This window comes from Ctenopharyngodon idella, chromosome 11 (assembly GCF_019924925.1).
Source record: "Ctenopharyngodon idella isolate HZGC_01 chromosome 11, HZGC01, whole genome shotgun sequence".
Taxonomy (NCBI): domain Eukaryota; kingdom Metazoa; phylum Chordata; class Actinopteri; order Cypriniformes; family Xenocyprididae; genus Ctenopharyngodon; species Ctenopharyngodon idella.
The window spans coordinates 24010422-24038033 of record NC_067230.1 but is presented as its reverse complement, the minus strand read 5'-3'; the positions used below and the strand labels follow the sequence as shown (position 1 = coordinate 24038033).

The following is a 27612-nucleotide window of genomic DNA, read 5'->3' as shown; positions in this document are numbered from 1 at the left end:
AAGAAATATATTGATTTTTCTCAGAGTTTTCAAGAATAATACTCCTAAAATGGGTCATTGACTACTGCACATTTCAGCCCCCTGTGCGTGTGTTCCTCCATCTTCTCAGCTTTTTATCTTAATCTATCAAAAACAACTCTACAGCCATAGATTTAAAACGTCACAAACGACTCCTGAAGTGCGTCGGATAGGTTGGTTCTTCTTGTTCATGTTTCTTACCAGTGACATTGTGGAGAACTCCAGGGATGTTCGCACTTTGTCATTCAGAAGTGCTGCTCATGCACCCAACTTCCAAAGCGTGATCAATAATACAAGCCAGTATTGATCATTCACTGGCTTTTAAAAGAAGCAAAGATGTGCATTCAGAGTTCACAAGTTCATTTTAATCAATTAATGTTCATTTAATACTGTAAACAACGAACATTTGCAGATTTTACATTGGACATCGTCCAACACAGTAACAAAATTAATAATGTTCTTGAAATTAAACATTGAAATGTATTAATTTTAATTTATTAATATGCATATAATTATGCTTTTTTAAATAACATTATCATGAACTGCCATTTGATCCTGTTTATTTTGCCATTCTAAAGTCCGGAACACACCAAGCCGACGGTCGTCCCACTAAGTTTTCTCAGTGTGTTTTGCACTGTCGGCTGAAGTTGGTCCAGGGCAACTTTGGACCCAGACGCTGCCGACGTGAACCAACCCCGCAGCCTACTCTTGTCGCCACTAGTTCGATGGCGTCGGCTTGGTGTGTTCCGGGCTTAACTATGCATATAAAATTATTTTTTGTTTTTCTGCTGTATATTGCAACGTTAAAGAAATACAACACAAACGCAATATTAAAAGGACACAAGTCTTACTTTATTGACATCCTAAACTTTATTTTACAAAGGTAAGCTTTTCATCCCAACCTCAACGAAACAGATTTACAAAGAAATAAAAACATCTTTAAAAGGCCATAAAAAAACAACATCCTGTCCTCTAGCAGCATCCAAACATCTGAACGTCCCAGAAATAAACCATTTTATGTTTACAGTTATCTCTCAGCCAAGCTATACACAGTACTGCTGACATGGTACACAAGTATACAAAGTACTGCCACATGGAGCCATTACTCTTTTTTTTTTTTTTTTTAGTGCAGAAAAGGAAAATACTCTCATTAAAATAACAATCTTAGGTTAAATAAGCTTAAATAAGAGGGCGAAGGTACAAGACACTTTTCTGAGGTACACCAACAAGCAGAATTTGGCTTTTATTTTAAGTGGTTTACAGGTGCTAGTCTGCGTGTACTGGCCCATCCACACAAGTTCAACCATTTAACATCTGTTTGGGTAAAACAAAGCCAGTTACAAAGTCATGTGACAGCCTAATGGATAAGAGCAGTGGGCATGGATTTTGTACGCACTCAGACAGTTAAATGAATTAACGAAAACAACAATCCTTTTACCACCAATAACATCAGGCACACGAAAGACTTTTTTTTTTTGTTTTGTTTTTTTTTTCTACATAAAAGTTTTTGAATACAGCCAAATCACACTCAGTGCTAATCTTATCGAACATTTCTGTGATTACAGCATCAGCAAAATTATTGCTACAGCATTTGTTTCAATGGGTTACTTACAAAAAAGCATTTCAAAACAGGTATACAGCACACCAAGTCTTGGGGAGCTTTGGACACTAAGGAACGTTGCATCTGGCTGGTCTACATTTCGACAAACGATGGGGGTGGACAGCCACAAAGCCAGGATTGAACTTGAGTTACGGCGGTAGCTTTGAAGATGTTAAGCCCAAGGAACCAAAGATTTTAGAAAGAAATCACGGCTTATTGCATTACATTCACTTTCACGATCACGACGTGTTCATACCCTTCGACTGGTCATAAACTATTTATTTTTTCCCCTTCCAGCCCTTTAACACATTTAATTTCTTTCCCTCCCTTTTCTCATTCACATTCTCATGTCCTGCCACCAACAATGACTCAGTTTTTAGTGTGTTAGCGTATTAGCTCTGCACACATTCACATTCAAATGCTGAAATTTCTCCTCTAACATCTTTTTTTTTTTTTTTACAGTATGCTGGACTAATTTTCCTTGGGTTATGTAGTTTGCGAAGCACAAGAAGGAGAAGTTGTGGACTACTTCAGCTCAAGGTTTCTTGTCCATTGTGTTCAGAAACAATTCAGTAAATCTCCTCAGCTGAGCGGCTGCTGTCTGGCTCTCTTCATGCAGTCGAAGGTTGTCTTGACGAAGGTGCTGAACCTGTTCCTGGAGCATAGCCTTGTCTTCTTGCTCCTTTGGAGGATAATAACAAAGCATGTGATTACAAATAACTGCCTTAAGTTGTATGTTAAGGATTTGTTTAAGCATTATGTTGTCTGTTAAAGGCCTGTTATTATGTTCAAGGCTCTTACCTTTCTTAGGTCATACTGCAGCTGTCGGAGAATGAGCTCCAGCTGGTTAACCTTCCCAGTGAGCAGAGCAGGAGAACCTTCCCTGGTTAGATAACAGAACAATTAGAAATACAGGAACAATTAGAAATATAGACACAGACAGATAGATAGTCTCAAAAACAGACAGACAGACAGACAGACAGATAGATAGATAGTTAGATAAGTTACAAAGACATACAGACAGACAGACAGATAGACGGACAGACAGACAGACAGACAGACAGTCACAAAGACCGATACAAAGACAGACAGATAGATAGATAGATAGACAGTCACAAAGACAGACAGATACAAAGACAGATAGATAGATAGATAGATAGATAGATAGATAGATAGATAGATAAAGTCACAAAGACAGATACACAGACATGGACGGACGGATGGATGGATGGATGGATAGACAGACAGACAGTCACAAAGACAGACAGACAGACAGACAGACAGACAGACAGACAGACACAAAGATAGATAGATAGATAGATAGATAGATAGATAGATAGATAGATAGATAAAGTCACAAAGACAGATACACAGACAGACGGACGGATGGATGGATAGACAGACAGACAGACAGATAGACAGTCACAAAGACAGACAGACAGACAGACAGGCAGACAGACAGACAGACAGACAGAGACAGATAAAGTCACAAAGACAGACAGACAGACAGACAGACAGACAGACAGACAGACAGATAGATAGACAGACAGACAGACAGATAGATAGATAGATAGATAGATAGATAGATAGATAGATAGATAGATAGATAGATAGATAGATAGACAGACAGACAGATGTACAAAAACAGAAAAAGATGTACAAACAGACAGTTAGATAAACAATCAGACAGATGTTAGATATAATTATAAAAGGATAGAACTGGACGGATGGATATTCTACTTCAGAACTTACCCTGCTGGTAGGGTTGAGGCATCCACACATCCCACTCTTCTGTTCAGCTCCTCAGAGAGCTCCAGAACCTGCTTTGTCTGCTCTTCTTCTGTGAGCGAACTCAAAGAGGTTGCAGTCTGATCTAAAAGTGAGAAAATAATTATTCTGTTAGAAACTCAGGCTGAAACATCCATTATCTATACAGGGCAGTAATAGCAAGGGACTATGCGGTGTGTTGTGTGTAATGTGTTTGTCATTTAATATAAGCAGCTGTGCATTGTAAATCTACTATAAAACAACTGTTTATCACTCATCAGCACTGCACAGGACAAAAAACAAGACAAGCAGGAAATCCCCTAAGGCACACAGGAAGCAGGTGTAACACGGTACTTCATCCTGCTTCACCTGAGGTGATATACTGTAGGCTGATGTTCCAGGTAGGAGCTTCAAGCAACACCCAGAGAAAAGCTTATTAAATGTGATCCTCCTTTTCAGCTCCTTCCAAGGTGTTAAATCTAACTGTTAACCAGCTTCAGCAGAGCAAGGTGTTAATTAAGTGGGGAACGGAGCTAACGCGGCAGAAGGGTTAATGGCAAAACGGGAGGGGGGGGGTTCACACGCTTTCAGGTGAGTTTAGCATTACACTGTCAGCCGGGCATATCATTAAGCATTCAAGAACAAGAACGCACCGATACAGTGCCTTTACCTCTGCTGAGAGGGCAACAGGGGGAGGAACTGACAAACATACTGCTTTTTCCAGTGTGCATAACACAAAACTATGCAGAAACATTTTTAAATACCAATTTCTAATTACTGATAGCAAAAGATGGGCCAAAAGTTTATAAACATGTTTTCTATTGTTTTTATTTACCTTATTTAGAGGGTTAGTTCACCCAAAAATGAAAATTCTGTCATTAATTACTCACCCCATTCCACTGCTTCATGAAGCTTTACAAATCTTTTGTTTTGAATCAGTGGTTCGGAGCGTGTATCAAAATGCCAAAGTCACATGATTTGAGTAAACGAGGCTTCGTTACGTCATAAGTGTTTCGAAATTTCAATGGTTCACCACTGGGGGGCGTGACTTTGGCAGTTTGATACACGCTCCGAACCACTGATTCGAAACAAAAGATTCGTAAAGCTTTATAACATTAAGGTTGAACCACTGTAGTCACATGAACTGTTTTAAATATGTTTTTAGTACCTTTCTGGGCATTGAAAGTGTTAATTGTCTTGCTGGCAATGGAGGCCTCACTAAGCCATGGGATTTTATGAAAAATATCTTAATTTGTGTTCCGAAGACGAACGAAGGTCTTACAGGTGTGGAATGACATGAGGGTTATTAATTAGGAGCAATTAATGACAGAATTTTCATTTTTGGGTGAACTAACCCTTTAAAAAGTGATCTAGTTTTTTTCACATTTTCTATATCAATTTTTAAATATCTATTATAATATTTAATAATATATATATATATATATATATAATAAATATGTGTGTTTATTGAGCTTTAATTTAGATTCATGCCACATAACTGACATAAACGTGTGTTTTGCACTTGGAAAAGCAGTAGAAACGTGGGTGTGGTCTTAGAAGTGGAGAAATTCTTTTGTTTCTTTATAAAGACCTACAAGCTCTTTGTTAACAAGAATCCACGTCACGACCCTTTATGTATTCAATATACCATGAGCAATCTCACAAGATGTTGACCTGCCATTGTCTCGTCAAATGCCGAGCTAAAAACGTTCATGAGGTTCCTTTAAGAGCTCTCACCTCTTCTAACACCTTTCAGCGCTTCCTCCACCCCCCTCTCTCATTTCATTTCATTAACAGTCTCACAGTAAGGGGTGTCGTTGGAGCTGGAGTTGAATGGACGGATAATTATCAGCGCTCCGAACAAAAACACGCACAAAGCAGCACATGGAAATCAACAATATAAGCTCACCTCCTCCCCACCCCCTTCTAGTTAGCACCCCAACCCTGAGGCAAAAGCTAACTTAATCATTTCTCTCACCATGAAACAACGGTCTCATATTTGTTACCATTTCGGGATGGATCCGCACACTCATTCCATTTTTCATATCCGTCAGGTCCCAAGAGCACGTCTCTAAGGGCTTGCGAGAAAAAAACAACGCTAGCAGGGAAAACCCACACACCGACTTGCTAGCCGGACGCCCCTCCAGCCAATTAAAGCCATCCACCATATATTTTCCGTCTTGTTCCACATGCAGATCAGAAGGAAATTCTCAGTTCACGAAGAGCTGCCCTTGCCAGCATTCGCCATGGTCTCCACAGCGACCGGTTGAAGGTGAGGGAACAGCTGTAATTGCACATGAGTAAAAGCGTCCAAAACCCAAAATGTGTAATTACAGCAAGCGATGGCTTGAGTCATTTCCCTAAGTGGTGTCTTGCTGGGCTCACATTGTGATAATGGCTTAATTTCTCAATGCTCGAAATACGTTCTCCGCTCCTAATTAGCACCTTGCGGAACAATGCGCCTTCAGGCAGTCACAGGAAATGAATGGGAGGAAAAGAGAGACGTGGTGATTTCGACATGGTCAAGAGCAGCGTAAGAGACGGTTCTGTTTTCTGCAACCTTCAGTTAACTTTGTTAATGGTGTGTGAGAGCGGCTAAAGCTTTGTGGTGAGGGGAACCCTTGGTCAAAACACAATTCCAATAATAGGACAAAGAGACATTTTAAGGTTTGTTAATACAATGAGCTCTAAAAAATTTAATGGATGAATAAAAAATTTAATTTGCACATGCTGTCTTGCATTGTTTTAGCTCCCAATTCATTGTCAATCACAAATTACATACCCAAAAAAATTACTTTTATTTTAATGGGACAGAAAATATAAATACATAGACTACAATTCAAAAGTTGGAGCCAGTACGATTTCTTTCTTTCTTTTTCTTTTGTTTTACTAAATTAATACAATTAATACTAATTCAATTGATCAAAAGTGACAGTAAAGACATTTATAATGTTACCAAAGATTTCTATTTCAAATAAATGCTGTTCTTTTGAACTTTTTAATCAAATTATCCTGGAAAAAATGCATCACAGATAGTTTCCACAAAAGTAGTACAACCATTTTGTATGAAGTCCTGCATGACATGCGGACAAAAATATATTGTGGCCATGAATTAAATTCATTTGTTCTCTCGTTTTAGTAAATTGTGGCCAAGTTCGTACTAATTTGTCCCCTCATTTTGATTTAACTAAAACAAGGGAATGAATTATTACAACATGGCCACAAATTAAGAAAATGAGGGAACAAATTAATATATTGCGCGCATGATTTAGTAAAACGAGGGAACAAATTATTATATTGTGTGCACGATTTAGTAAAACAAGGGAACAAATTATATTGTGCGCACAATTTACTTAAAATGAGGGAACAGATTATTATAAATCGCACACGATTTAGTAAAACGAGGGAACGAATTATTATATTACGCACACGATTTAGTAAAACAAGGGAACAAATTATATTGTGCGCACAATTTACTTAAAATGAGGGAACAAATTATTGTAATCGCACACGATTTAGTAAAATGAGGGAACGAATTATTATATTGCGCACACGATTTATTAAAACAAGGGAACAAATTATATTGTGCGCACAATTTACTTAAAATGAGGGAACAAATTATTCTATCATGTGTACAATTTAGTAAAACGAGGGAACAAATTATTATATCGTGAGCACAATTTACTTAAAACGAGGGAACAAATTATTATATTGCATCCACAATTTGGTAAAACAAGGGAACAAATTATATTGTGTGTGCAATTTACTTAAAAAAAAGGAACAAATTATTATATTGCGCACACGATTTAGTAAAACAAGGGAAGTAATTACTATATTGTGCGTACGATTTACTTAAAACTAGGGACTAACGTCCTGACGTATTAGTAAGTCATGGGAACGAATTGTTAATTCGTGGCCACAATATACATATTTTTTCCCACGTCATGTGCGGCGCTCTGTAGTTTTGAACACTGTGATAATAATAACAACTGTTTCTTGCGCACCAAATCAGCATATTAGAATTTCTAAAAGGATCATGTGACACTTAAGACTGGAGTAATGATGCTGAAAATTCAAAGAAAAATTACATTTTAAAATATATTAAAATCGAAACAGTTATTTGTAATAATATTTTACAATATTACTGTTTTTATTACCATTTTGATCAAATAAATGCAGCCTTGTTGAGCATTAAAGAGACTTCTTTCAAAATCAACAGTAGTTTACATCTTTTTTTTTTAAATAAAAAAGTAAATAGTGCAACATTAATTGCACCTAACTAACAATGCTGACCTTTGTGAATAAGGCACATTTTATAATGAGCCTCATTTGCATTAAAAAAGGCATGTTTGAGCTCAAAAGAATGCCAGTGACTTAATTTAAATATTTTACTGCACAGTGTTATTTAAGCTAGTGCATGGTAATGCTGTATTAGCTAGTTTTTGTGCTGAAATACCATGTGGTGTTGAATGAATCTGCCCCTAGTCTTTGACAGACATGAAGACATTTGACTGCATTTGTCTGGTACAAAAATATCCATAGAGTCAAAGGGTCAGTGCAGTCCTAGTGGAAAAAATACCAAGTACCTTGCTGTTCATTCCATAACAGTGCGCATCGAGTTTAAGATCACAAAGCATGTTAAATGGGTCAAGCCCGTACACGGCTGTGAATATGGTGTTTCTCTGTGACAAACCAGCATATTGTACCTTCAAAAGCCCGTGCTGCGTCCACAAGATGTGACCAGTCAAGACCAGAAGAAGGGTCCGGCAGGGGCATCATACCAGTGTCTGCCAGCTTGGCCTTGTCTGCCAGTGAGCTGTCAGAGAACCAGAGCTCACCTGCAGAGACAGCACACATAGTTCATTAGAGGACAGTTAGAGTGCATGTTTAGATGGGACCCATCCCCCATTCTAACCTGAACGCCATCTCTACAGTGATTGAAGTTTATGAAGACATTTTAATTTGGAAAAATGTGAACAGATGAAGGAAGAGCTCATCATTTCATTTTGATTAAAGTTTATAAAGACATTTTAAGTTGGAATAATGTGCACTGCCAAATCATTCACAATAAGAGCAGGACCATGCATTAGGGAAGTAAAAAAGGTTCCATTTTGATTCCATGTTGATTTTAAAGCTCTATTCGAACAGAACATGCTCTGACCTAAATGCGCCTTTACTAAATAAATTAACTCAAGAGAAACTACAATTACACTTGAACAATTCATCATGGATATAATGATCAGTTCGATTAAGAGGAAACTGAGATGGCCACTGAGGACACAACTGAAAAGCCTTGACTATGGCATAAACTACATTAAACATTCATTCAATGGCAGAGATTTCAACTTGATAGAGAAGCAGTTGCTGCTGGTCAGCAGTCAAGGGCCAAAGGGCATCTTTACCCACGATTTGATGTACTTATGGAGAAAGAATCAAACGCGCAAGTCACAGAAGCAGAGTAAAATTAGCTCTAGGTGACCTAGAGAGCAAACTCACTAATTCACACAAAGTCTATTCATGCAGGCAGACAGTCAGGCCTCGCCTGAGAGCAGAGAGGTGAGAGTGATTTGAATAATGAATGAAGTTGGCTGGCTTAGAGTTCTGCTATAATGAGAGAGGAACTGTACGCTTCAGACAGCTGGAGAACAGCTCAAGTGTCTGTATGCGAAACACGGCAAGAGGCATTAGGGCTGTTCACACAGAACGTGTTCTTGCGTTCTATATGTGCTAATTTTTGTCTACATAACGTGCATTATATGGGCGTCTTTGGCTGTTATGGTGTGTCTTGCTAATTTTAAATTCAATTTAATTAGTAGCAAATATGTCCCCTATTTTGGGAATATTAACAACTTAGAAATGGACACATGGGATGGAAACATTGCTTTATTAAAGGATTAGTTCAATTTAAAATGAAAATTACCCCAAGATTTACTCTTAATAAAGGCCTTCTGAAGTGAAGCAATGCGTTTGTGTAAGAAAAATATCCATATTTAACAAGTTATAAAGTAAAATATCCAGCTTCCTCCAGTTACGCGTCAGTTACGCTTTTTTCATAAGCTGAATACGGAAGGCGTAGGACGTAGCTTAAACGTTTTGAACTGTGAGAGTTTTACACTTTCTACGTAAGTTGAATGTGGAAGGCGGTCTGGCGGATGTTTTACTTCATAACTTGTTAAATATGGATATCGTTCATACATGTGCATCGCTTCGCTTCAGAAGGCCTTTATTAACCCCCCAGAGCCGTGTGGAGTACGTTTATGATGGATGGATGCACTTTCTTGAGCTTCATACTTGTTGTTTCCCGTTCACTGCCATTATAAAGCTTGGATATTTATTAATATAACTCAGATTGTGTTCATCAGAAAGAAGAAAGTCATATACACCTAGGATGGCTTGAGGGTGAGTAAAGCTTGGGGTAATTTTCATTTGAAAGTCAACTAATCCTTTAACATACTGTTTTTGTGATATTCAATTTTTTCCCACTAAGCTGGAAACATAGCAATTGTATGGAGTCCCTAAAGGGACATGGTTAAGAAAAAAATATGAGATGGGAGGAAAAATTATTTGGCAATGCTTTTGTGTTCTTTCGCAAATGTTTTGTGTTCCCCTGAGAAACTTTGCGTTCACTCGCAAAGAACACAAAAGTTTTGCGAGGGAATGCAAAGGTTTTGTGAGCGAACGCAAAGTTTCTCAGGGGAACGCAAACATTATGTTAACAAACGCAAAGTTTCAAAGAAAGCATTGACGCATTGATTATTTTTCTTCCCATCTCATTTTTTTTTTTTTCACCACCATGTCCCCTTAGGAACTCCGTACAATTGTGTACATAGAAGTTAAAGTTCTGTGAACATGCCTTCTGTTCAAATGCATCGTGCTCCAACTGTTTAATCCATGAACACATCTTGCTTTCAATGACCAGTCCAGCATAGTTACGCAAAAATCATGCCATTATAATGATTTTCCTATTACAGCACACTCTTCATCCTGCTAAAATATTTCAGTAGACGTATAATAGTATGATTAACACCAAGTCTCTCGTGCATTTGCAGCAGATTTATAGTATCATTACTTGCTTCATTACTAAGTACAACATTAAAGTCTGCAGAGGATAAAATTACTGTAACAGGAAGGAATGTGGTTGAGCTTACAGAGGAGATGGAAAAATCTGCTATGAGCCAAAAAAAAAAAAAAAAAAAAACTCATTTATTCCATTATCATCAACCATGTCCTAGTGCTGGCAATCCAAGCATTTACATTATATGTACAGCTGGTACTGTGATGCAGTCTGGGATGAAGTCTGGGTTATGTAAAATGAACCGTAGGATTCTTACAACCATGTTAGTATCACTGATATGGTAACGACATCGGTAAATCTGGCGCAACATTACGTAAACTCACTTTTGAGCTGACCCGTGGCGTGGTTAAGACTCATGCGTGGTGGTAGGGTGCTGTGGTAGGGCAGGGCGCTGCTGAACAGGATGTCGTTGGGCACGGCCTGGTCCAGCATGGAGCTACGTGAGCTAGCTAAGGACAGCGCCCTCCGGTGGCTGCTGCACAAGCTCTCGTCTGAGAGAGTCCGGTACAGGGAACGGCGTGGAGACTGACCGACAAGCGGTATCTGAAATAAAAAAAATAAAAAACAGATGTGATGGATGGGTTGGAAATAGAAGAAGAAGGGTAACAGGAAGACAAAGAGAAAGCAGAGAGAGTGAAAGAGGAAAGCAAAGATATCATTCATCAGAATATGATTATGTGAAAGGCTCTGCAATATTGTTAATAAAACAGCCATGGCAATAAAGCACATATCACTTAATTGAATTGTGGGAGAGAGTGGGGGGTGGAGAGCAGGGGGAGGGTGAGCTACGGGAACATGAGACTCAGCTGGGGACCAATCAGCAGTCAGAGTGAGTGACTGTGGGTCTGTGAGTCAGATCTATTAGAGTCATAGCGCTCTCATCAATAATGCAGGCGCGATGGACACGGTCCTCACGGGGGGTCTATGGGCGGGAGGAGGGGCTCAAGCTGACAATTAGAGACATGAACATGACAGAGGACTAACAGAAATGGGATGCTTATAACAGTTTTCAGGAATTAGGGGGGGGGGAAACCATGGTGTATAACAGTCTGATTTAAAAAAAATAAATTAATAAATCCCAATGTGTGCAGAGAGAGACTAGTTGCAACAATAAAAAATTAAAATTCCTATTTTATTAGAAGTCATAATAATAATAATAATAGTAATAGTAATAGTAATAATAATAATAATAATAATAATAATAATAATAATAATCATCATCATCATCATCATCATTATCATTTAAAGGGTTAGTTCACCCAAAAATGAAAATAATGTCATTTATTACTCACCCTCATGCCGTTCCACACCCATAAGACCTTTGTTAATCTTCGGAACGCAAATTAAAATATTTTTGTTGAAATCCGATGGCTCAGTGACGCCTGCATAGCCAACAATGATATTTCCTCTCTCAAGATCCATTAATGTATTAAAAACGTATTTAAATCAGTTCATGTGAGTACAGTGGTTCAATATTAATATTATAAAACGACGAGAATATTTTTGGTGCGCCAAAAAAACAAAATAACGACTTATATAGTGATGACCGATTTCAAAACACTGCTTCAGGAAGCTTCGGAGTGTTATGAATCAGTGTGTCGAATCAGCGGTTCGGAGCACCAAAGTCACGTGATTTCAGCAGTTTGGCGGTTTGACACGCGATCCGAATCATGATTCGACACGCTGATTCATAACGCTCTGAAGCTTCCTGAACAGTGGAACGGCATGAGGGTGAGTAATAAATTACATTATTTTCATTTTTTTTTCATTTAATAATCATCAATAATAATCTTGTTTAACAACAAGAACAACTACAACTATTATTATTACTATTATTATTATTATTATTATTAGGGCTGTCAAACGGTTAATCGCGATTAGTCGCACCCAAAATAAAGTTTGTTTACATAATATATGTCTACTGTGTATTTTTTTTATGTATTTTTTTTTATGTATTATGTTTTATTTTGGATTCGATTAATCGTTTGACAACACTATTATTATTCTCATTATTATTATCATCTAAGTTCACTGGAAAAACATTATTATTATCACCATTAATATCAGCAATAACAAAAAACGTTTTCCAGTTAACTTAAATTATAATATATTTTGCAGTTAACTGAAATAAGAACAATAATTAATATTATATTATTATAATATTAACAACAACAGCAACAACAATACCATCACTACTACTACTACTAATACTTATGATGATTATCATTATTCATAAAAGCCAATAACAATATTAACCAACAATTTAGTCAATATTAGTTAACATGAGTTAATGCATTAGGTATCATGACTTGTACAGCATTTCTAAAGCTTTGTTAATGCTAATTTATAAATATATTAATAAATCCAAGCTGCATAAATTAAGAATAATATATTATGAAATAACAAAATACATTATTGTTGGTTGTTAGTTAATGATACCTAATGCATTAACTTATGTTAAAGAATTTAATTTTATTGTTTATTTTACCTATAATTTTGATATACTATGTGGCTGAATTACTGTACATTTCAAAATGTATTACATGCATTGTGCTTTTACCTTTCTCATTGGGGGTTTGTGAGGCATTATTCTTTGTAAAGCTGCTTTGGAACATTATGCATCGTGAAAAGCACTATGCAAATGAATCAAAGTAAAGCTTACAGTGAGACTCACACGCATATAGAATGTGTGAGCATGTGCAGCTTTATAATCCACACTGCAGTGAGCAAATCAGGTGAGGAAAATGACTGATTGTTGTGACCTCATTTCCCCTAGACGCTTCCATTAGTCAACCAAATGGTTGTTACGCAAGCTGCTGACTGGTTAGTTCATTTGCTTGTCAGTGTAACACGTCAGTGAATAATGTGTTTGCCGCAAAACATGTTCAAAACAATTTCTTAGTTTTTCAGTGTTGTTTTAACATGTCCTAACTACAGCAGCACTTGCTCAACGCATTACTCACCCTCCAGGGCTCAGCTCTACACTCACCTTGCCGCGACCTGCCTGCCCAGGGGGACTGTCGGGTAGGAGCATCCTGAGGAAGGCCTCCTTAGAGAGCGTCTGGAGCTTCTCACCTGCACTGTTAACCAACTGGGATGGTTCTCTCAAATAGAGCCCCCTGAGAGAGAGAGACAAAGGGAGAGGAAGGGCGAAAGAAAGTGAAACAAATTAGACAATAAAACAGACATTAGCAGCTAGTTTTGCTGTGGTATCAATCTAAAGTGAATTGTGAAGTGCCTCTGTATGTGGTGCTGTAGATTTGGGTTTCTCCTTGTAAAGGTGCTACAGACAAAACATTCAAAGGACTACAAGGTTACGGTAGTGACAAAACACAGGATTATGGGCCATTGAGTAAGGAACAGCCTTCACACAGTCATGACTCATCAGGGAACAAATCAAAACAGATTGACTCCTGTGTTCTGAAAGGAATAGTTCACCCAAAAATGGAAATGTCATCGTTTACTCACACTCACGCTGTTTCAAACCCATATGATGATTTTTCTAAAAAAAAAAAAAAAAAAACATCCTGGCCGGGGCCTTTTTAATAAAACAAAATTGAATGAGGACTATGGCTGTCAAGCTCCAAAAATACAAAAAAGCTCAATGAATAAATCATCAAAATGGGTCACAAGCACTATTTTCCAAGTCTTCTGATGCCAAACAATAGCGTTAGGAACAGTGAGGAACAGACCAAACTTTAAGTCAATATTCAATGAATGTATAGATATCCATGCTGGCAAAGTAGCTATGTGTGATTCATGAATAAATTCTTTTGAGTCAGATCTTTTCAATGAATCACTTGTAGTTCAACAAACAGGTGAACTGAACAACTTACTGACTAATACTGCAGCTCACTAAAGAGGAATATTATGTTCATCACATGACTCATGCTACTTTTATGGTGCCTTTACATTATTTTTAAAGCTTGAAAGCTCCAGTCCTATTCATTGCAACTTCAAGGAAAAGAGAAAACAGCACATTATTAAAAACGTCTCCTTTTGTGTTTTACAGAAGAAAAAGGTCATATGGGTTCGGAATGACATGAAAGCGAGTAAATGATGACAGAATTTTAATTTTGTGCATGAACTGTCCCTTTAAGGGTCTAGAAAGTGCCATTTTTACAAGACAAGAGGGAAGGAACAACACAGTGAATAATTCAGGGCCAGGTAATGATCCAACTACCTTGATTTCCTGAAAAGTGTCTTTAGAAGTAAAGACAACAAAGCCTCTGACCGACTGAGGCAGCAATAAAGAGGGAAAAAATGATTACACACAGAGCTTTGAATCGATTCCCTTTTGCTTTTAAACCTGATACAACAGAAATATGAATTTCAATCAAATATTGTCTGCATCAGGAAAACGTCAGCATCCCCCAGTGAGCTTGTCAATCAAATCCAGTCTCTGCTTTAATCATCAGAGAAACATTTACCAGGCCTTCAGTCTTATGTGAAGTGGCAGGTGTCAAATAGATTCTGTCTGGATTCTGTGTGATGGAGGTTACATAATATGTCTGTTGACATCGATCATCTCTGAGACGCTGCCAGCAGGAGACGTGTTACTGACCTAAAAGGTTTTTCGAATGTCACTGATATGCAGAGGTACCGGTCAGACACTGACTTAATGCATTTGTTAAACAAAAAAAGCAACATGACTGAAGTGATTTCATCTCACTATGAACTCTTGTCTAGCTGCAACGTTACATAAGATCCATAAAACATTAGGTACTACTTACCTAAAGTCTCTAGCTTGTCCTTGCTCCTCCAGTAAGTGGTCATTTTCTCCTTTCTTCCAGCCAGTCAAATACTTCTCGCCTTGTGACTGGCAGCTAAGTGAGTGCTTTTCCCGCCCTCCCATTGGAGTCGTGTCCGTGGGAGAGATGATGTAGATTTTTGAGGGGTCAATGGAGCTGGAGTTCTTCAAACAGCGTTCAGAGGGGCTTCCAGAATGACGAGATCCACTGAGGGGGGAAAAGTGGACACCAAAATCAAACCAACAATTGATAACATAACTGATTTATCATGTAAAAGCAATGCCTGTCTTAGCAAGAACCATTAATTATAAGATTTTAAGAGGATTCTTATCAAGGCAAGAAGTAAAAATGACTGATGAAAAAGTAAAAAATACAGTAAAGCTCTTTCCATTCTAAGCTCCTGCACAGCCGGTGTTATTTTAGTATTATTTAGCATTTTTACTTTAAGTCTTTCTTATTTGAATCAGCAAGAATAAGAAATAATACTTAACCAATAATGAACCACTCTTAATATTACTGGCAAGTTTCACAATTGAAAAACAAAGCTATAAACTTCAGGGATGTGCAAAAGTACATGTAAATTAATTAATTCTACACTAATCAAGCAGTTGTTGAATGAGTAGTCAATCATCATGCAACTAATCATACGCTCTCTCTCCATCTCACCTGGAAAGAGAGGAGATCTCACTTAGATCTCCTGTGCTGCCATCTGTGGTGTGACCGGTGGGTGTAGCGGGAACGTATCCTTGAGACAAGAACATCTTTGCCCTTCCTTCATCCGTCTCGCCATCCTCATGGTATTCCATAGGCCACGGGAGTCCCGACTCAACCCTCCCATCCCTCATGACCATCCGTGAGGGTCCCACCCCAGTCAGGGGCAGGGAAGGGGGTGGAGGTGGCATGCAGGGTGCTGTATCTATGCCGCTGTCGGTGGACGCCCCCTTTATGTAGGTTAGACCCAGGGACTCTGGATCCATTGGGTCTCCAGAACCGAAATGTTTCTCGTCACTGCCGCTGGAAGCATTGCTGGAGAGGGTGTTGTTACTGGAGTGGCTGGAGCAATGACTGTGGCAGCTCTTCTCACGGGGCTGGAAGATTAAAGTTGACCAATTATTATGGTGGAAAAAACATGTAAAACACAGTTCAAAAGTTTGGGGTCAGTAAGATTTGAGTGATATTTTTTTCTCTTATGGTTACCAAGGCTCCATTTATTTGATTAAAAAATAGAGTAAAAACAGAAATATACTGTAAAAAAAAAATAAAATGTTTTTTTTTTTCAAAGTTGTACAAGAGAGAGAGAAAAAAAATATAATAATAATAATAATAATAATATATATATATATATATATATATATATATATATATATATATATATGGAGTATGTTTTACAAGAAACTATTTCAGTCTTTCTACTTAAATTTCATGTTTAATTCAATGTGTTATTGTCATTTCTTTGTAATTATTTGTGAAATTTACTAGCAATTTCCGAGTGAAAATTGTAAAAGGTAAATTGTAAAAAGTAATTCCTACAACAACAGTGTATTGTGAAATATTAATACATTTTAAAATAAGTTTATATACACACACACACACACCAACCAATTATATGTATATAAAAATATATAAATGATATTATTTTACTGTATAATAATAAAACATTTGTTTTTTCAATATATTCAGAACAAAATTTTTTCCTTTTTTAAAATCTATCATTAGTGCTTAGGCACTGAATATGAGGCAGGCAAATCATTTTATGGAAATGCAACATTTTACGTCATGGTCACAATACAATCCAACAAAAATGGATGAAGGAAGACCCCCGGAGCATTTAGAAAAGCAATAACAGCAACAGACAGAAGAACCAGCACTATGCCATTACCACCTACTGTAACCAATCTCATTGAAAATAAATAATTGATTATTCTGTTAAATTGCATCATCTAAATTTAAACCCTTTCAAATGAATGGAAAGTGGATGATTTTTAAACTTTAATGCATGGTTTGCTTTGGAAGATCTATTATGGTGCACCATTTCCAAATGTCCCCCTCTAGCTAAAGCCAAATGTGGTCAATACATTATTGCAAAACGCTGTCAGTTCTGTGAATCAAGTAATGGAGGAATGCAGGGCTTTGGATAAGTAATATGAGATAAACATGACGTATTAAGTTACTTCTTGCCGTTAGCATCAACATCGTCTGCACTGCAAGCAGCAAGGGTAGGGTGACCTTTTCGTGTTTGATAAATCCGGTGTATTTGTATTTAACCTGATGCACAGGCTCCTGACGTTGGAGCTACCCAGCGCACTACGCAACACAGAATGTACAGTATGGTGTCCTGTAACTGTGCTGGAGTCCAGTTTCTTACGTCAATTCCCACAGGGATTGCATGACTGGATGTGACACTATGAGCCATCTGCCATAGATGTCAGCCCCCCTTTCCTCCAAACCAATGACCACCCCTCCACTACTACCCACCCACATGGAGAAATGTGGTGCATTTGCAATGCTGCCAACAACACGTTCCTGACTAATGAGGTCACTGCACCTATCAGCCACATATAAACACACAAACACTTGTCCCGACACACATGCATTCACGTAGCATATGCTCCTTTTGCTGTACAGTACAAGACATTTACTGTATCATAAAGATGTTTATGCTCCAATAACCAGAAGTTAATATGTGAACTAGGAAACAGCTGTCTGGATTGCTGAAATGTAGACAAGCAGAAGGAAACAAGTTCCTGTAAATCTTTTCAATCAAATCAGAGACTGGATCTAACTCTTCTATAGTTCAACTGATTGATTACTTACCCGAGGAAATTTACCAGGTGAGTCTTTCGCCCCCTGTCTCTGTAGACCTCGGTTCAGGATCTTGGTGGATGGGATGTGCCACTTGGCCTCTGGTATGCAAGGCGATCCTGGAAATAATGGATGTGATGTTACATGACATTGATTGGAGCGCTGTGCATTTAAAACAGATTAGTTGATCAGATCTTAACCAAATGATTCAATTAAAGTAGGTAAATAAATTCTATAAGTCAATTGCAACTAATGAAGTTAAATCTTCATTGGCGCTTGAGAAAAACAATGCTTCTATACCGGCAGACCGCGTCCTCTCCAGCTTGTGCTCTCTATCTCTGTGCCCATCTCCTTCTTTTTCTTCTGGCTGATCATGAAGGGCAGGTGATTGTGATCTATGGGACAAGCAGAATATTGTTGTAGTGTAAAGGTCCACTGGCATTATTCATAGACATTAATGATATTTCGTTTTTACTACCCAAGCATGTTTCAATTCCATTTGGAGGGGTCATATTATAAAAATAAAACTGTACTTGATCTTTTGAGGCAAAAGATATGTAAATGGTTGTTTAAATTTTAGAATCTTCCTTAATGTTCAGAAAAGTGGCTGTGATTTGTCTGCAAAGTTCCTGATCACATTTTTGTAGCACTATTAAAGGGATAGTTCACCCAAAAATAGAAAATTATCCCATAATTTACTCACCCTCAAGCCATCCCAGGTGTTTATGACTTTCTTCTTTCAGTCAAACACAATCGGAGTTATATTAAAAAATATTCTGGCTCTTCCAAGCTTTATAATGGGAGTGAATTGTATCCTAGATTTTGAAGCCCAAAAAAGCACATCCATCCATCCATCATAAAAGTAATCCAGGGGGTTAATAAAGGCCCTCTGAAGTGAAGCAATGTGTTTTTGTGAGAAAAATATCCATATTTATAACTGTATATACTAGAATCACTGGCTTCCGTACACGCGTTGATTTCGGCGGAAGAGTGAACTTTGACCTGACGTATTGACAAACGCAGAAGCGCTGAGGATAGAGCAAAACAAAACACCTGTCACGAATTAGAACTCTAAAATAAATTTTTTTAAAGAGAAATATCAAGGGGAGCTTGAGTTTGTTGCCCAGCCCTATTTGTTTGAACCGTGAGAGGCGTCTACTCTGCTAAAATAACGCTACTTCTATATCCTACGTCATACGCCGGAACTCGACTCTCTCATGAACACGCAGATGGACATTACGGGAAGCTAGTGATTATAGTCTATAAAGTTATAAATATGGATATTTTTCTTACAAAAACACATAGCTTCACTTCAGAAGGCCTTTATTAACCCCTGAAGCCGTATGGATTACTTTTATGATGGATGGATGTGCTTTTTTGACCTTCAAAATCTTGGTTACTATTCACTCCCATTATAAAGCTTGGAAGAGCCAGAGTATTTTTTAATGTAACTCCGACTGTGTTTGACTGAAAGAAGAAAGTCATATACATCTAGGATGGCTTGAGGGTAAGTAAATTATGAGATAATTGTCATTTTTAGGTGAACTATCCCTTTAAGCACAGATTGTGAACCTGTCTAATACTTGAGACAAAGAAAACCTTTACTAACACTTTACGCAGACCTCAGGGGACAAAATAAAATTAAAAATGTATGATATAAAACATTTGTTTAAAGTAAGTGGTTTAGTAACCCTCCAGTGTTGTGCATCTGTCTGTGAATGAACACCCGATGTTTACAAAGCTGGCCACGGAATATTAGCTCATACTAGACATCCTACTTTAATTCTGTTTGCACCAAAGATTTGCACCAAATCTCATATAATTAGACTTTTGTGATAACCTCTAAACCTGCTGGGCTCTTTGATTTCTGAGTTACAAGGCTGAGGCGAACAGAATCTCATTACCCATCATAACTGGCTTTCTGGGCCCATGTGCCGCAGGGACCGGGGTCACTGGAGGTTGATTGGTTACTGGGAGAACTGCAGTAGTGCTGGCCGGGATTTCCAGAAGGACTCTGAACCATCTCGAAGTCCTGCAACACCCTGCAATGAGCAAACACAGGGCAGAAGCTCATTAATCAAAGCTCTGGTAGCACAAGCAATGAGAGCACTGCAACAAGACTCATTCATATTCTGGACCGGAGGGAGGAAACACTGTCAAAAAAAAGTGGTGGAGCAGATTCTATTCATAGCAGGACCCCGTGTCTCCAGGGCTGGGAACGTCTGTGCATTCCAGAGGGGAAATAAGAGAAACATACTCCAGGAAGGAATGACATGCCACGTGCAACACAGATCCCAGCAGAGGACGGGACGACAGCCTGGGTGAAGAGGCCGCAAAGGTGTGTGCATTTCAGACAAGGTGAAGACACAAGCTTGCAACACAGTCTCTCAATTGCACAAGAAGACACATATTATGAAGGGATCCCAAGTCTACAGCACCGGAAAATCAAGTTCCCAATTAGCTCACCCTGAAAGGCGTCTCCTGAGAAATGCGAAAGCGAATCAATGCCACATAAGACTTCAACATGATCATTCTGTACTTTTTTGCTTTCTCTAATCCACAGGGTGGCATGTATCATCCTTAATAGCCTCTATGTGCTCCCTTTTGGGATTTCCCAGTGGATATGTCAGCTGAGATATGTCTGGATAATCAAACATCACTGATATGAATCATTGTTCCATAAAAGTTACTTTAGCCGAGCCCAATGAAACCGAGGTGTTGCTGTTTGTTACCTGTCTTGACATATTCACAGTGGCGACCAAATAAAAAACAACTATTCTAATACAATAATTTAATTTTAAAATTTTTTGATTTTTAATAAGTAATATTTTTATGTTGATTTAATAAAAGATAAACAGGATTCAGACATGATTACAGTAATGAGAATAAGAGAATGGGGGCGGGTAATTTATTAAAATAATGTTACATGTAACATTACTTAATAAAGTAAGTGGTAAATTTATATATATATATATATATATATATATATATATATATATATATTAAATTATTAAATATTATTAAATTATATTAAATAGAACAAATTCCTTTTTGGACTGAAATGTGACCTGGACATTTCCGAAGGCAGTCTAGAGAGATAATATAACACCCATTTAATCAATTTTCATTATGTATTATGAACCAGAAAAATGCTTGTCCTTGTGTCTGACTTCAGGCATGCTTTTGCTTTAGCCATCCATGTAAAACTGATTTTCAGATCAATCAGCATTATAAAAAAAATGGGTATTGTCTATCCTGAATATCAACCATGAGAGGAGAGACAGCCTAGAACAGAAAAGGCCTAGAGACAGTATTGACATTTTTTTTTTTTTTTTTTGAAGAAGAAGAAGAAGAAGAAGAAATCAATGCAAATGTACATATAAAAATATACAGCTGAATTCTGGATGATCCACATGCTGTAATGGAAATAACTGCAATGACGGGATCAATTACACAAACCAAACCAATCCACTCTGCACCTCCAATCTCTTCCCTATAGTTTTTCCTCACATAATCATGAGATTTGGATTGCGATATTATACACCAGTGAAATTACAGCTATATATGACTATGAAAGAGCAGCTTAAGTGTTGGGAATGACATTATCACATATTTCCTACCTAGATCCATCCTGGTACTTCTTATCAAAAGAAGTGCTGCGTGAAATGGCAGCTTGCGCGTACTGGAACATCTGTTGGCCCGGGGAGGGTCGATCTGGACCCTGAGTGGGAGAAACTCGAGACAGCGGCAGCCCCTGGGGAACGTGAGTCATCCTGTGCCAACCAGGACCGGTACCAAGAGTCTTGTACTCCACGACAGGGACACGATACAGCTCTGAGGCACCTCTGAAAAACACAAATTGCCATGGGTTTTTACACGTTACCATGTTTATTTTTTTGGACATGTATCATAGTAATACCATTCTGTATTCATAAATTCACTAAGGGGTTTAGTAAAATGTTTTAATGTTTTTGAAAGAAGTATCTTATGCTCATCATTTATTAAATATAGTAAAAACAGCGATATTGTGAAATATTATTATAATTTAAAATAACTATTTTCCATTTTAATATATGTGACCCTGGACCACAAAACCAGTCATAAGGATCAATGTTTTGAAATTGAGATTTATACATCATCTGAAAGCTGAATAAATAAGCTTTCCACTGATGTATGGTTTGTTAGGATAGGACAATATTTGGCTGAGAAATCTGGAATCCGAGGGTGCAAAAAAAAAATTAAATAAAAAAAAAAAAAAAAAAAAAATCTAAATATTGAGAAAAATCACCTTTAAAGTTGTCCAAATGAACTCCTTAGCAATGCATATCCACTCACAAAAAAAATTTGATATATTTACAGTAGGAAATTTACAAAATATCTTCATGGAACATGATCTTTACTTAATATCCTAATGATTTTTGGCATAAAAGAAAAATCGATAATTTTGACCCATACAATGTATTGTTGGCTGTTGCTACAAATATACCCGTGTGACTTATGACCGGTTTTGTGGTCCAGGGTCACATATTATAAAATAGAATTTATTACTGTGATGACAAAGCTGAATTTTCAGCAGCCATTACTCCAGTCTTTAGTGTCACATGATCCTTCAGAAATCATACTAATATGCTGATTTGCTGCTCAAGAAACATTTCTTATGATCGACGTTAAAAACAGTTGTGCTGCTTAATATTTTTGTGGAAACCAGGATTCTTTGATGAATAGAAAGTTCAAAAGAACAGCATTTATTTGGAATATAAAACTTTGGAAACATTCTTTACTGTCATGTGATGAATTTAATGTCCTTGCTAAATAAAAGTATTAATTTCTTTAAAAAAAACATATCCCAAACTTTTGAACTTTATACAGCATGTAAATACCTTACACCATCCATATGATAATCATTGATTAAAATGGTATGTCAGTCTAAGACAGTATTACCATTTGTTACATTACGAGGGGCTTTTTAGTTAAAATCACTCACAATAGCCACACATTTTATTTTTGATGACTCAAATGACCACGCATGTTATTTAGTGACTCATTTTGAACATGTCAGAAATCTGTTTAACAGTCATAAACTGATTTGTTTTTTTCAGGTTGAGTCACATGAACTTTCATCTACAGGTAAGCAAGCAGAAATTCCTGCTCCTTTGAACAGCATAACATAAATCTAGCATTATTTGCATCATTACACCATTTCTAAGATACATAGGACATATGTGCTTTGTGATAGCGAGCATAATGTGCGTTTCATGTTCATGGGGCGCCCACATGAACTAACCCATTGATTATCTCCATTTAGAAACAACTTGCATTATATCAACAGCACGACATGTACCCGACAACATATTTAATTATAGAAAAGCCTGCAGGGATTAATCACATAAATACTATGGATTAACCTGATTTTTCGGTGGATCGCATTTTTTTCACCATAGAGTTAATTAGCCTTGAAATGCCTGAGAGGTTGAAATCGGCATTGTGGGGGCAGACCACTCCTACCAAAAGAATGAGGATTATCATGGCAGTTGAGTTACAGGTCAGAGCCCCCCAACAGCGGGATCACGCCTCTGAGCTGACTGGATAACTCCCAGCTGTTGATGTTTATATACACAAACAGAGGTCCAAAGGTTTGAGACCACAGTGAAAAATCTGGGATTTAAAAGCAAATTAAAACTAAAACATTTTAGGATTTGGAATAATCTGAAGCAAGTTAGTGACGCTGATCATGTGACTCCATTCAACAGATGGTCAGATATAACCAAACACTAGCACACTCTGAAATTCATGTTAATTTGAATGATCACTCACATTATTCTAAAATATAATTTGTAATAAAAAATGTGAATTAAATGAGAAAAATGCAAAATAGAGGCATTTTCACTAGTGGTCTCAGGCTTTTTGGACCCCACTGTAAATAATTGTTAGCTGTGTTTAGAGCCAGGCTATTTCTATGAATCCATTTCAATGTATTAATCTAGAGTATTTTTCTTGTCATTCAGTGCTAGTGAAATGCAAAAATCAGCATCAAGGGATGGTTTTGTGAGTGAAATTGGCAGAAAATATTAAAAGATAATCACTGCAGGGCTGTCTGGCAAGAGAAAAGACACATCCGCAAATGAGATGACAAATGGTATCAGATAAATGATGTACTGTATTTTGCTGTGATTATCTGTGGCGGCTGTTATTAGAGAGGGAGAAACCAAAAGAGCAAACAAAAAAAGAACACAAGTCCGGCCCACATCAGCGGGATTCACTAATGGTTAATGATGCGTTTCCGATCTAACCCACTCTGTTCTGACCACACGCACTGAAACACTTCCGAAACAAGAATCTCTGGTGATCTTCTTATATGAAGAGCTGGAACAGGCGAGGGCTCTCAAGACAGATTCTCACAGCCTCTACAATGAGATACAGTACTTCAAAAAGTACTTCTATGGAGACCAACACACTCTTAGACTCTCACACGCAAATTCCTGGAATTGAGAAGTGTCTTACAAACAAAGGCTTGCGAATAAAAAAAATACGCCCATTCATTTACTGTGAAGTTCAAGACATCTCTACAGACTGCAGAACTAAAGTTCTTTTTGACATCCAATTGCAATATTATTGCTAAAATCTCTTCCCTGATCTGTAACCAAATACAACCCTGACTTGTCCCGACATGCTTCTGTTAACTATAGTTCTCTGGAAACGACTTGCCCAAGATACAGCTATATAGAGCAGCTAAAGTCAACCGCAAGTGCAAGCAATCTTCTATAAATTTGTGTTTACAAAGAGCACAGAGCGCTTGATATCTGTGGCTTTCATGCCTTGCAGGGGGGGGGGGAATAAAGTCAATCCAGTTATTGACAGTCTAGAGGGTCACTTTAATCTCTGCCTTCAGATGTTCTTGGTAACCCCTCAGCTCTTCTGAAATGAGCAAACAGAACATGAGGCACGTGTTCAACAAAGTTCAACAGGGTTCTGGGTCACTTTCTATTTCAGGACAGTTTGCTGTAAGTGGTTTCTTTCATGTAAAGCCTCAATAATAATAAAAAAAAAAAAAAAAAAAAAAAAAAAAACGCACAAGCAGACTATCATCATATCATTCACAGATTATCTCAAAAAGATTAATCTTCTCTTCAGGAGTTGACCTCTGTTTACCCATTAGAAACTGGTGTGACCCATCTGTTCATGAGTTACATTTAGTAAAGGTTCAGTTTTGAGGGCTGTTTTTGTAAATGTGGCCATAACAAAGAAAATACTAAATTAAGGTTTATAACACGTGCTGCATCTTTGAGTAATAAACACAAACTTTAAATCTATTCGGCATTATGAAAATGACTTAAAGAATATTTTTTTCACATTTTAAAGGAATAGTTCACCCAAAAATGAAATTTAGCCCATGATTTACTCACCCTCAAGCCATCCTAGGTGTATATGACTATCTTCTTTCAGACAAGCACAATCTGAGCTATATTTAAACATTTCCTGGCTCTTCCAAGCTTTATAATGGTAGTGAATGACGCTCACGATTTTGAAGCCCAAAAAATGCATCCATCCATCACAAAAATAATCCATACGGCTCTAGGGGGTTAATAAAGGCCTTCTGAAGCGAAAAATATCCATATTTAAAAGTTTATTAACTATAACAACTAGCTTCCGGCAGACTGCTGTACACATCGATTTGCTGCAGAAGAGTAACCGCTAACCCAATGCATGACGCAAAGACAAATGAGGAAACACAGAGGACAGAGCAAAACAAAACACCGGTCACGAATTAGAAATCTAAAATGAGAATTTTTTAAAGAGAAATGTCAGAGGATTTCAATATAAGAGAAGAGGAGCTTATTTGTTTAAACCGCAAGAGGCGTCTAAGCTTACGCAACACCTATATCCTATGTCATACATTATGTCAAGATTACTCTCATGGTCGACTTGCACAGTATGTGAACGATCGTCTGCTGGAAGCTAATTATTTTTGTTTATAGATTTTTAAATATGGATACTTTTCTTACAAAAACCCATCGCTTTACTTCAGATGGATGGACTTTTTTGGGCTTCAAAATCGTGAACGCCATTCACTACCATTGGAAGAGCCAGGATATTTTTATGTATAACTCTGTGTTCGTCTGAAAGAAGAAAGTCATATACACCTAAGATGGCTTGAGGGTGACTAAATCATGGGATAATTTTCATTTTTAGGTGAACTATCCCTTTAATAAATACAAAGGTAATGAAAAGCTTAACTGCCAATGGAAAATGGAGGACAAACTGTACCTTCTGGGGTTGCCGTCCTCATGTGGCTGTATGACCACCACTGTAACAGGTGTGGAGGTCCGCAGATAGTCAATCATCTGCTCGTGAGTTAGAGTCCCTACAGCGACCTTGCAGATCTCCACCAAACGGCAGCCAGGGCGAAGTCCTGCCTGCCAGGCAAATCCGAATGGCTCCACGTCGGCTACCACACCCTCAAAGTTGACATGGAAGCCCAGCTGGCCCAGGGCATTTCTGCGCAGGGTCATCTCTAGCGTCTCACAACCCCTGGTGACCATCTGCAGAGAAGACAGAACAGACATAATGACTGAATCGAGGCTTTTTGTCACCTCAGCGACTTTTAAAGATAAAATCTGTGCTGTGATGATGGGCAGAAGGTCCTGCACAGGTAAGCATGCAGATGGGTTAGCAGGTATGCAGAGATATAGATGATGGCTGAAGCTAGGTCTCTGAAGGATGAAATTAACCAATGTCAAACCAACATGGGAGAACACAACAGGCTGGTTGTCTCATGAATAACACATTCCTACAACTCGAACTGAGAACTTGACACAAACGCATTTTGGATTTAGCAGCTTAACCCTTAGCATGCAACTGCTTTATCTGAAAATAAACAACAGTTTTAAGCAAACCTCAGGTAAGCTGATTTTACTTGGACTCTGCAAAGCTACTGAGAGCCAAGAGGCACCTTTCTAAGCACCCACAAAAACAACAAAAGCACTGAAGAGATTGAGGTGGTTGAAAATAAATGCTGTAAGCTTTCCTTTTTTAAGTTAGAAAAGATTTGTTGCTCAACAATTCAGACACAGCTTGGCTTTTACCATATTAATCCATATTATCTGCTAAAAAAAACGCTTTCTTTCCAACAATGAAATTGAAATGCTTAAAATTTACAACATAACCATAAACTGTAACATTAAAGGGACAGTTCACCCAAAAGTGTAAACCCTCATGTCATTTCTTCTTTCAACCTGTATGACTGACTGATTTCTGAATAACAGAAAAAATATATTCTTAAGAATGTTTTTAATCAATGAAACCCAATGGGGTACGAAAAAAGTCACTGAATTTTATTGTATGGACAAAAACAAACAAACAAACTACAATATTTTTCAAAATCCTTTTTGCGTGCATTCCACATAAGAAAAGTCAGCCATACAGATTTGTAATTACACAAGGGTGAGTAAATGATGACTGAATTTTAATTTCATGCTGATGGTCTGCTGCACAAATGCTATGATGATGACAGCAAACCACCCAATGTAAAAAACACATTTAAGAGCTTGTGAACAGTTAAAGCGCAGTATTTTACAAGCTGTCAAATCTCACAAAGAGAA

At 37.6% G+C, this 27612-nt stretch overlaps 1 protein-coding gene across 2 annotated transcripts in view; it reads right to left on the bottom strand.

The window, feature by feature from the left end:
* Positions 1–848: 848 nt before the first annotated feature.
* Positions 849–27612, bottom strand: part of sipa1l2 (signal-induced proliferation-associated 1 like 2) — a 69530-nt gene continuing 42766 nt past the window's right edge. The window contains exons 9-22 of one of the 2 annotated variants that reach the window (XM_051912410.1): positions 26279–26553; positions 21634–21858; positions 19918–20055; positions 18314–18408; positions 18026–18132; positions 15878–16299; positions 15194–15418; positions 14644–14697; positions 13450–13579; positions 10784–11003; positions 8092–8223; positions 3371–3491; positions 2420–2501; positions 849–2300 (exon numbers count right to left, since the gene is read on the bottom strand). In XM_051912410.1, the coding sequence (XP_051768370.1) occupies positions 2154–2300; positions 2420–2501; positions 3371–3491; positions 8092–8223; positions 10784–11003; positions 13450–13579; positions 14644–14697; positions 15194–15418; positions 15878–16299; positions 18026–18132; positions 18314–18408; positions 19918–20055; positions 21634–21858; positions 26279–26553 (2373 nt within the window). In that variant the 3' untranslated portion in view covers positions 849–2153. The remainder of the gene's footprint in view (positions 2301–2419; positions 2502–3370; positions 3492–8091; positions 8224–10783; positions 11004–13449; positions 13580–14643; positions 14698–15193; positions 15419–15877; positions 16300–18025; positions 18133–18313; positions 18409–19917; positions 20056–21633; positions 21859–26278; positions 26554–27612) is intronic. The other variant, XM_051912411.1, reaches the window with a different exon arrangement.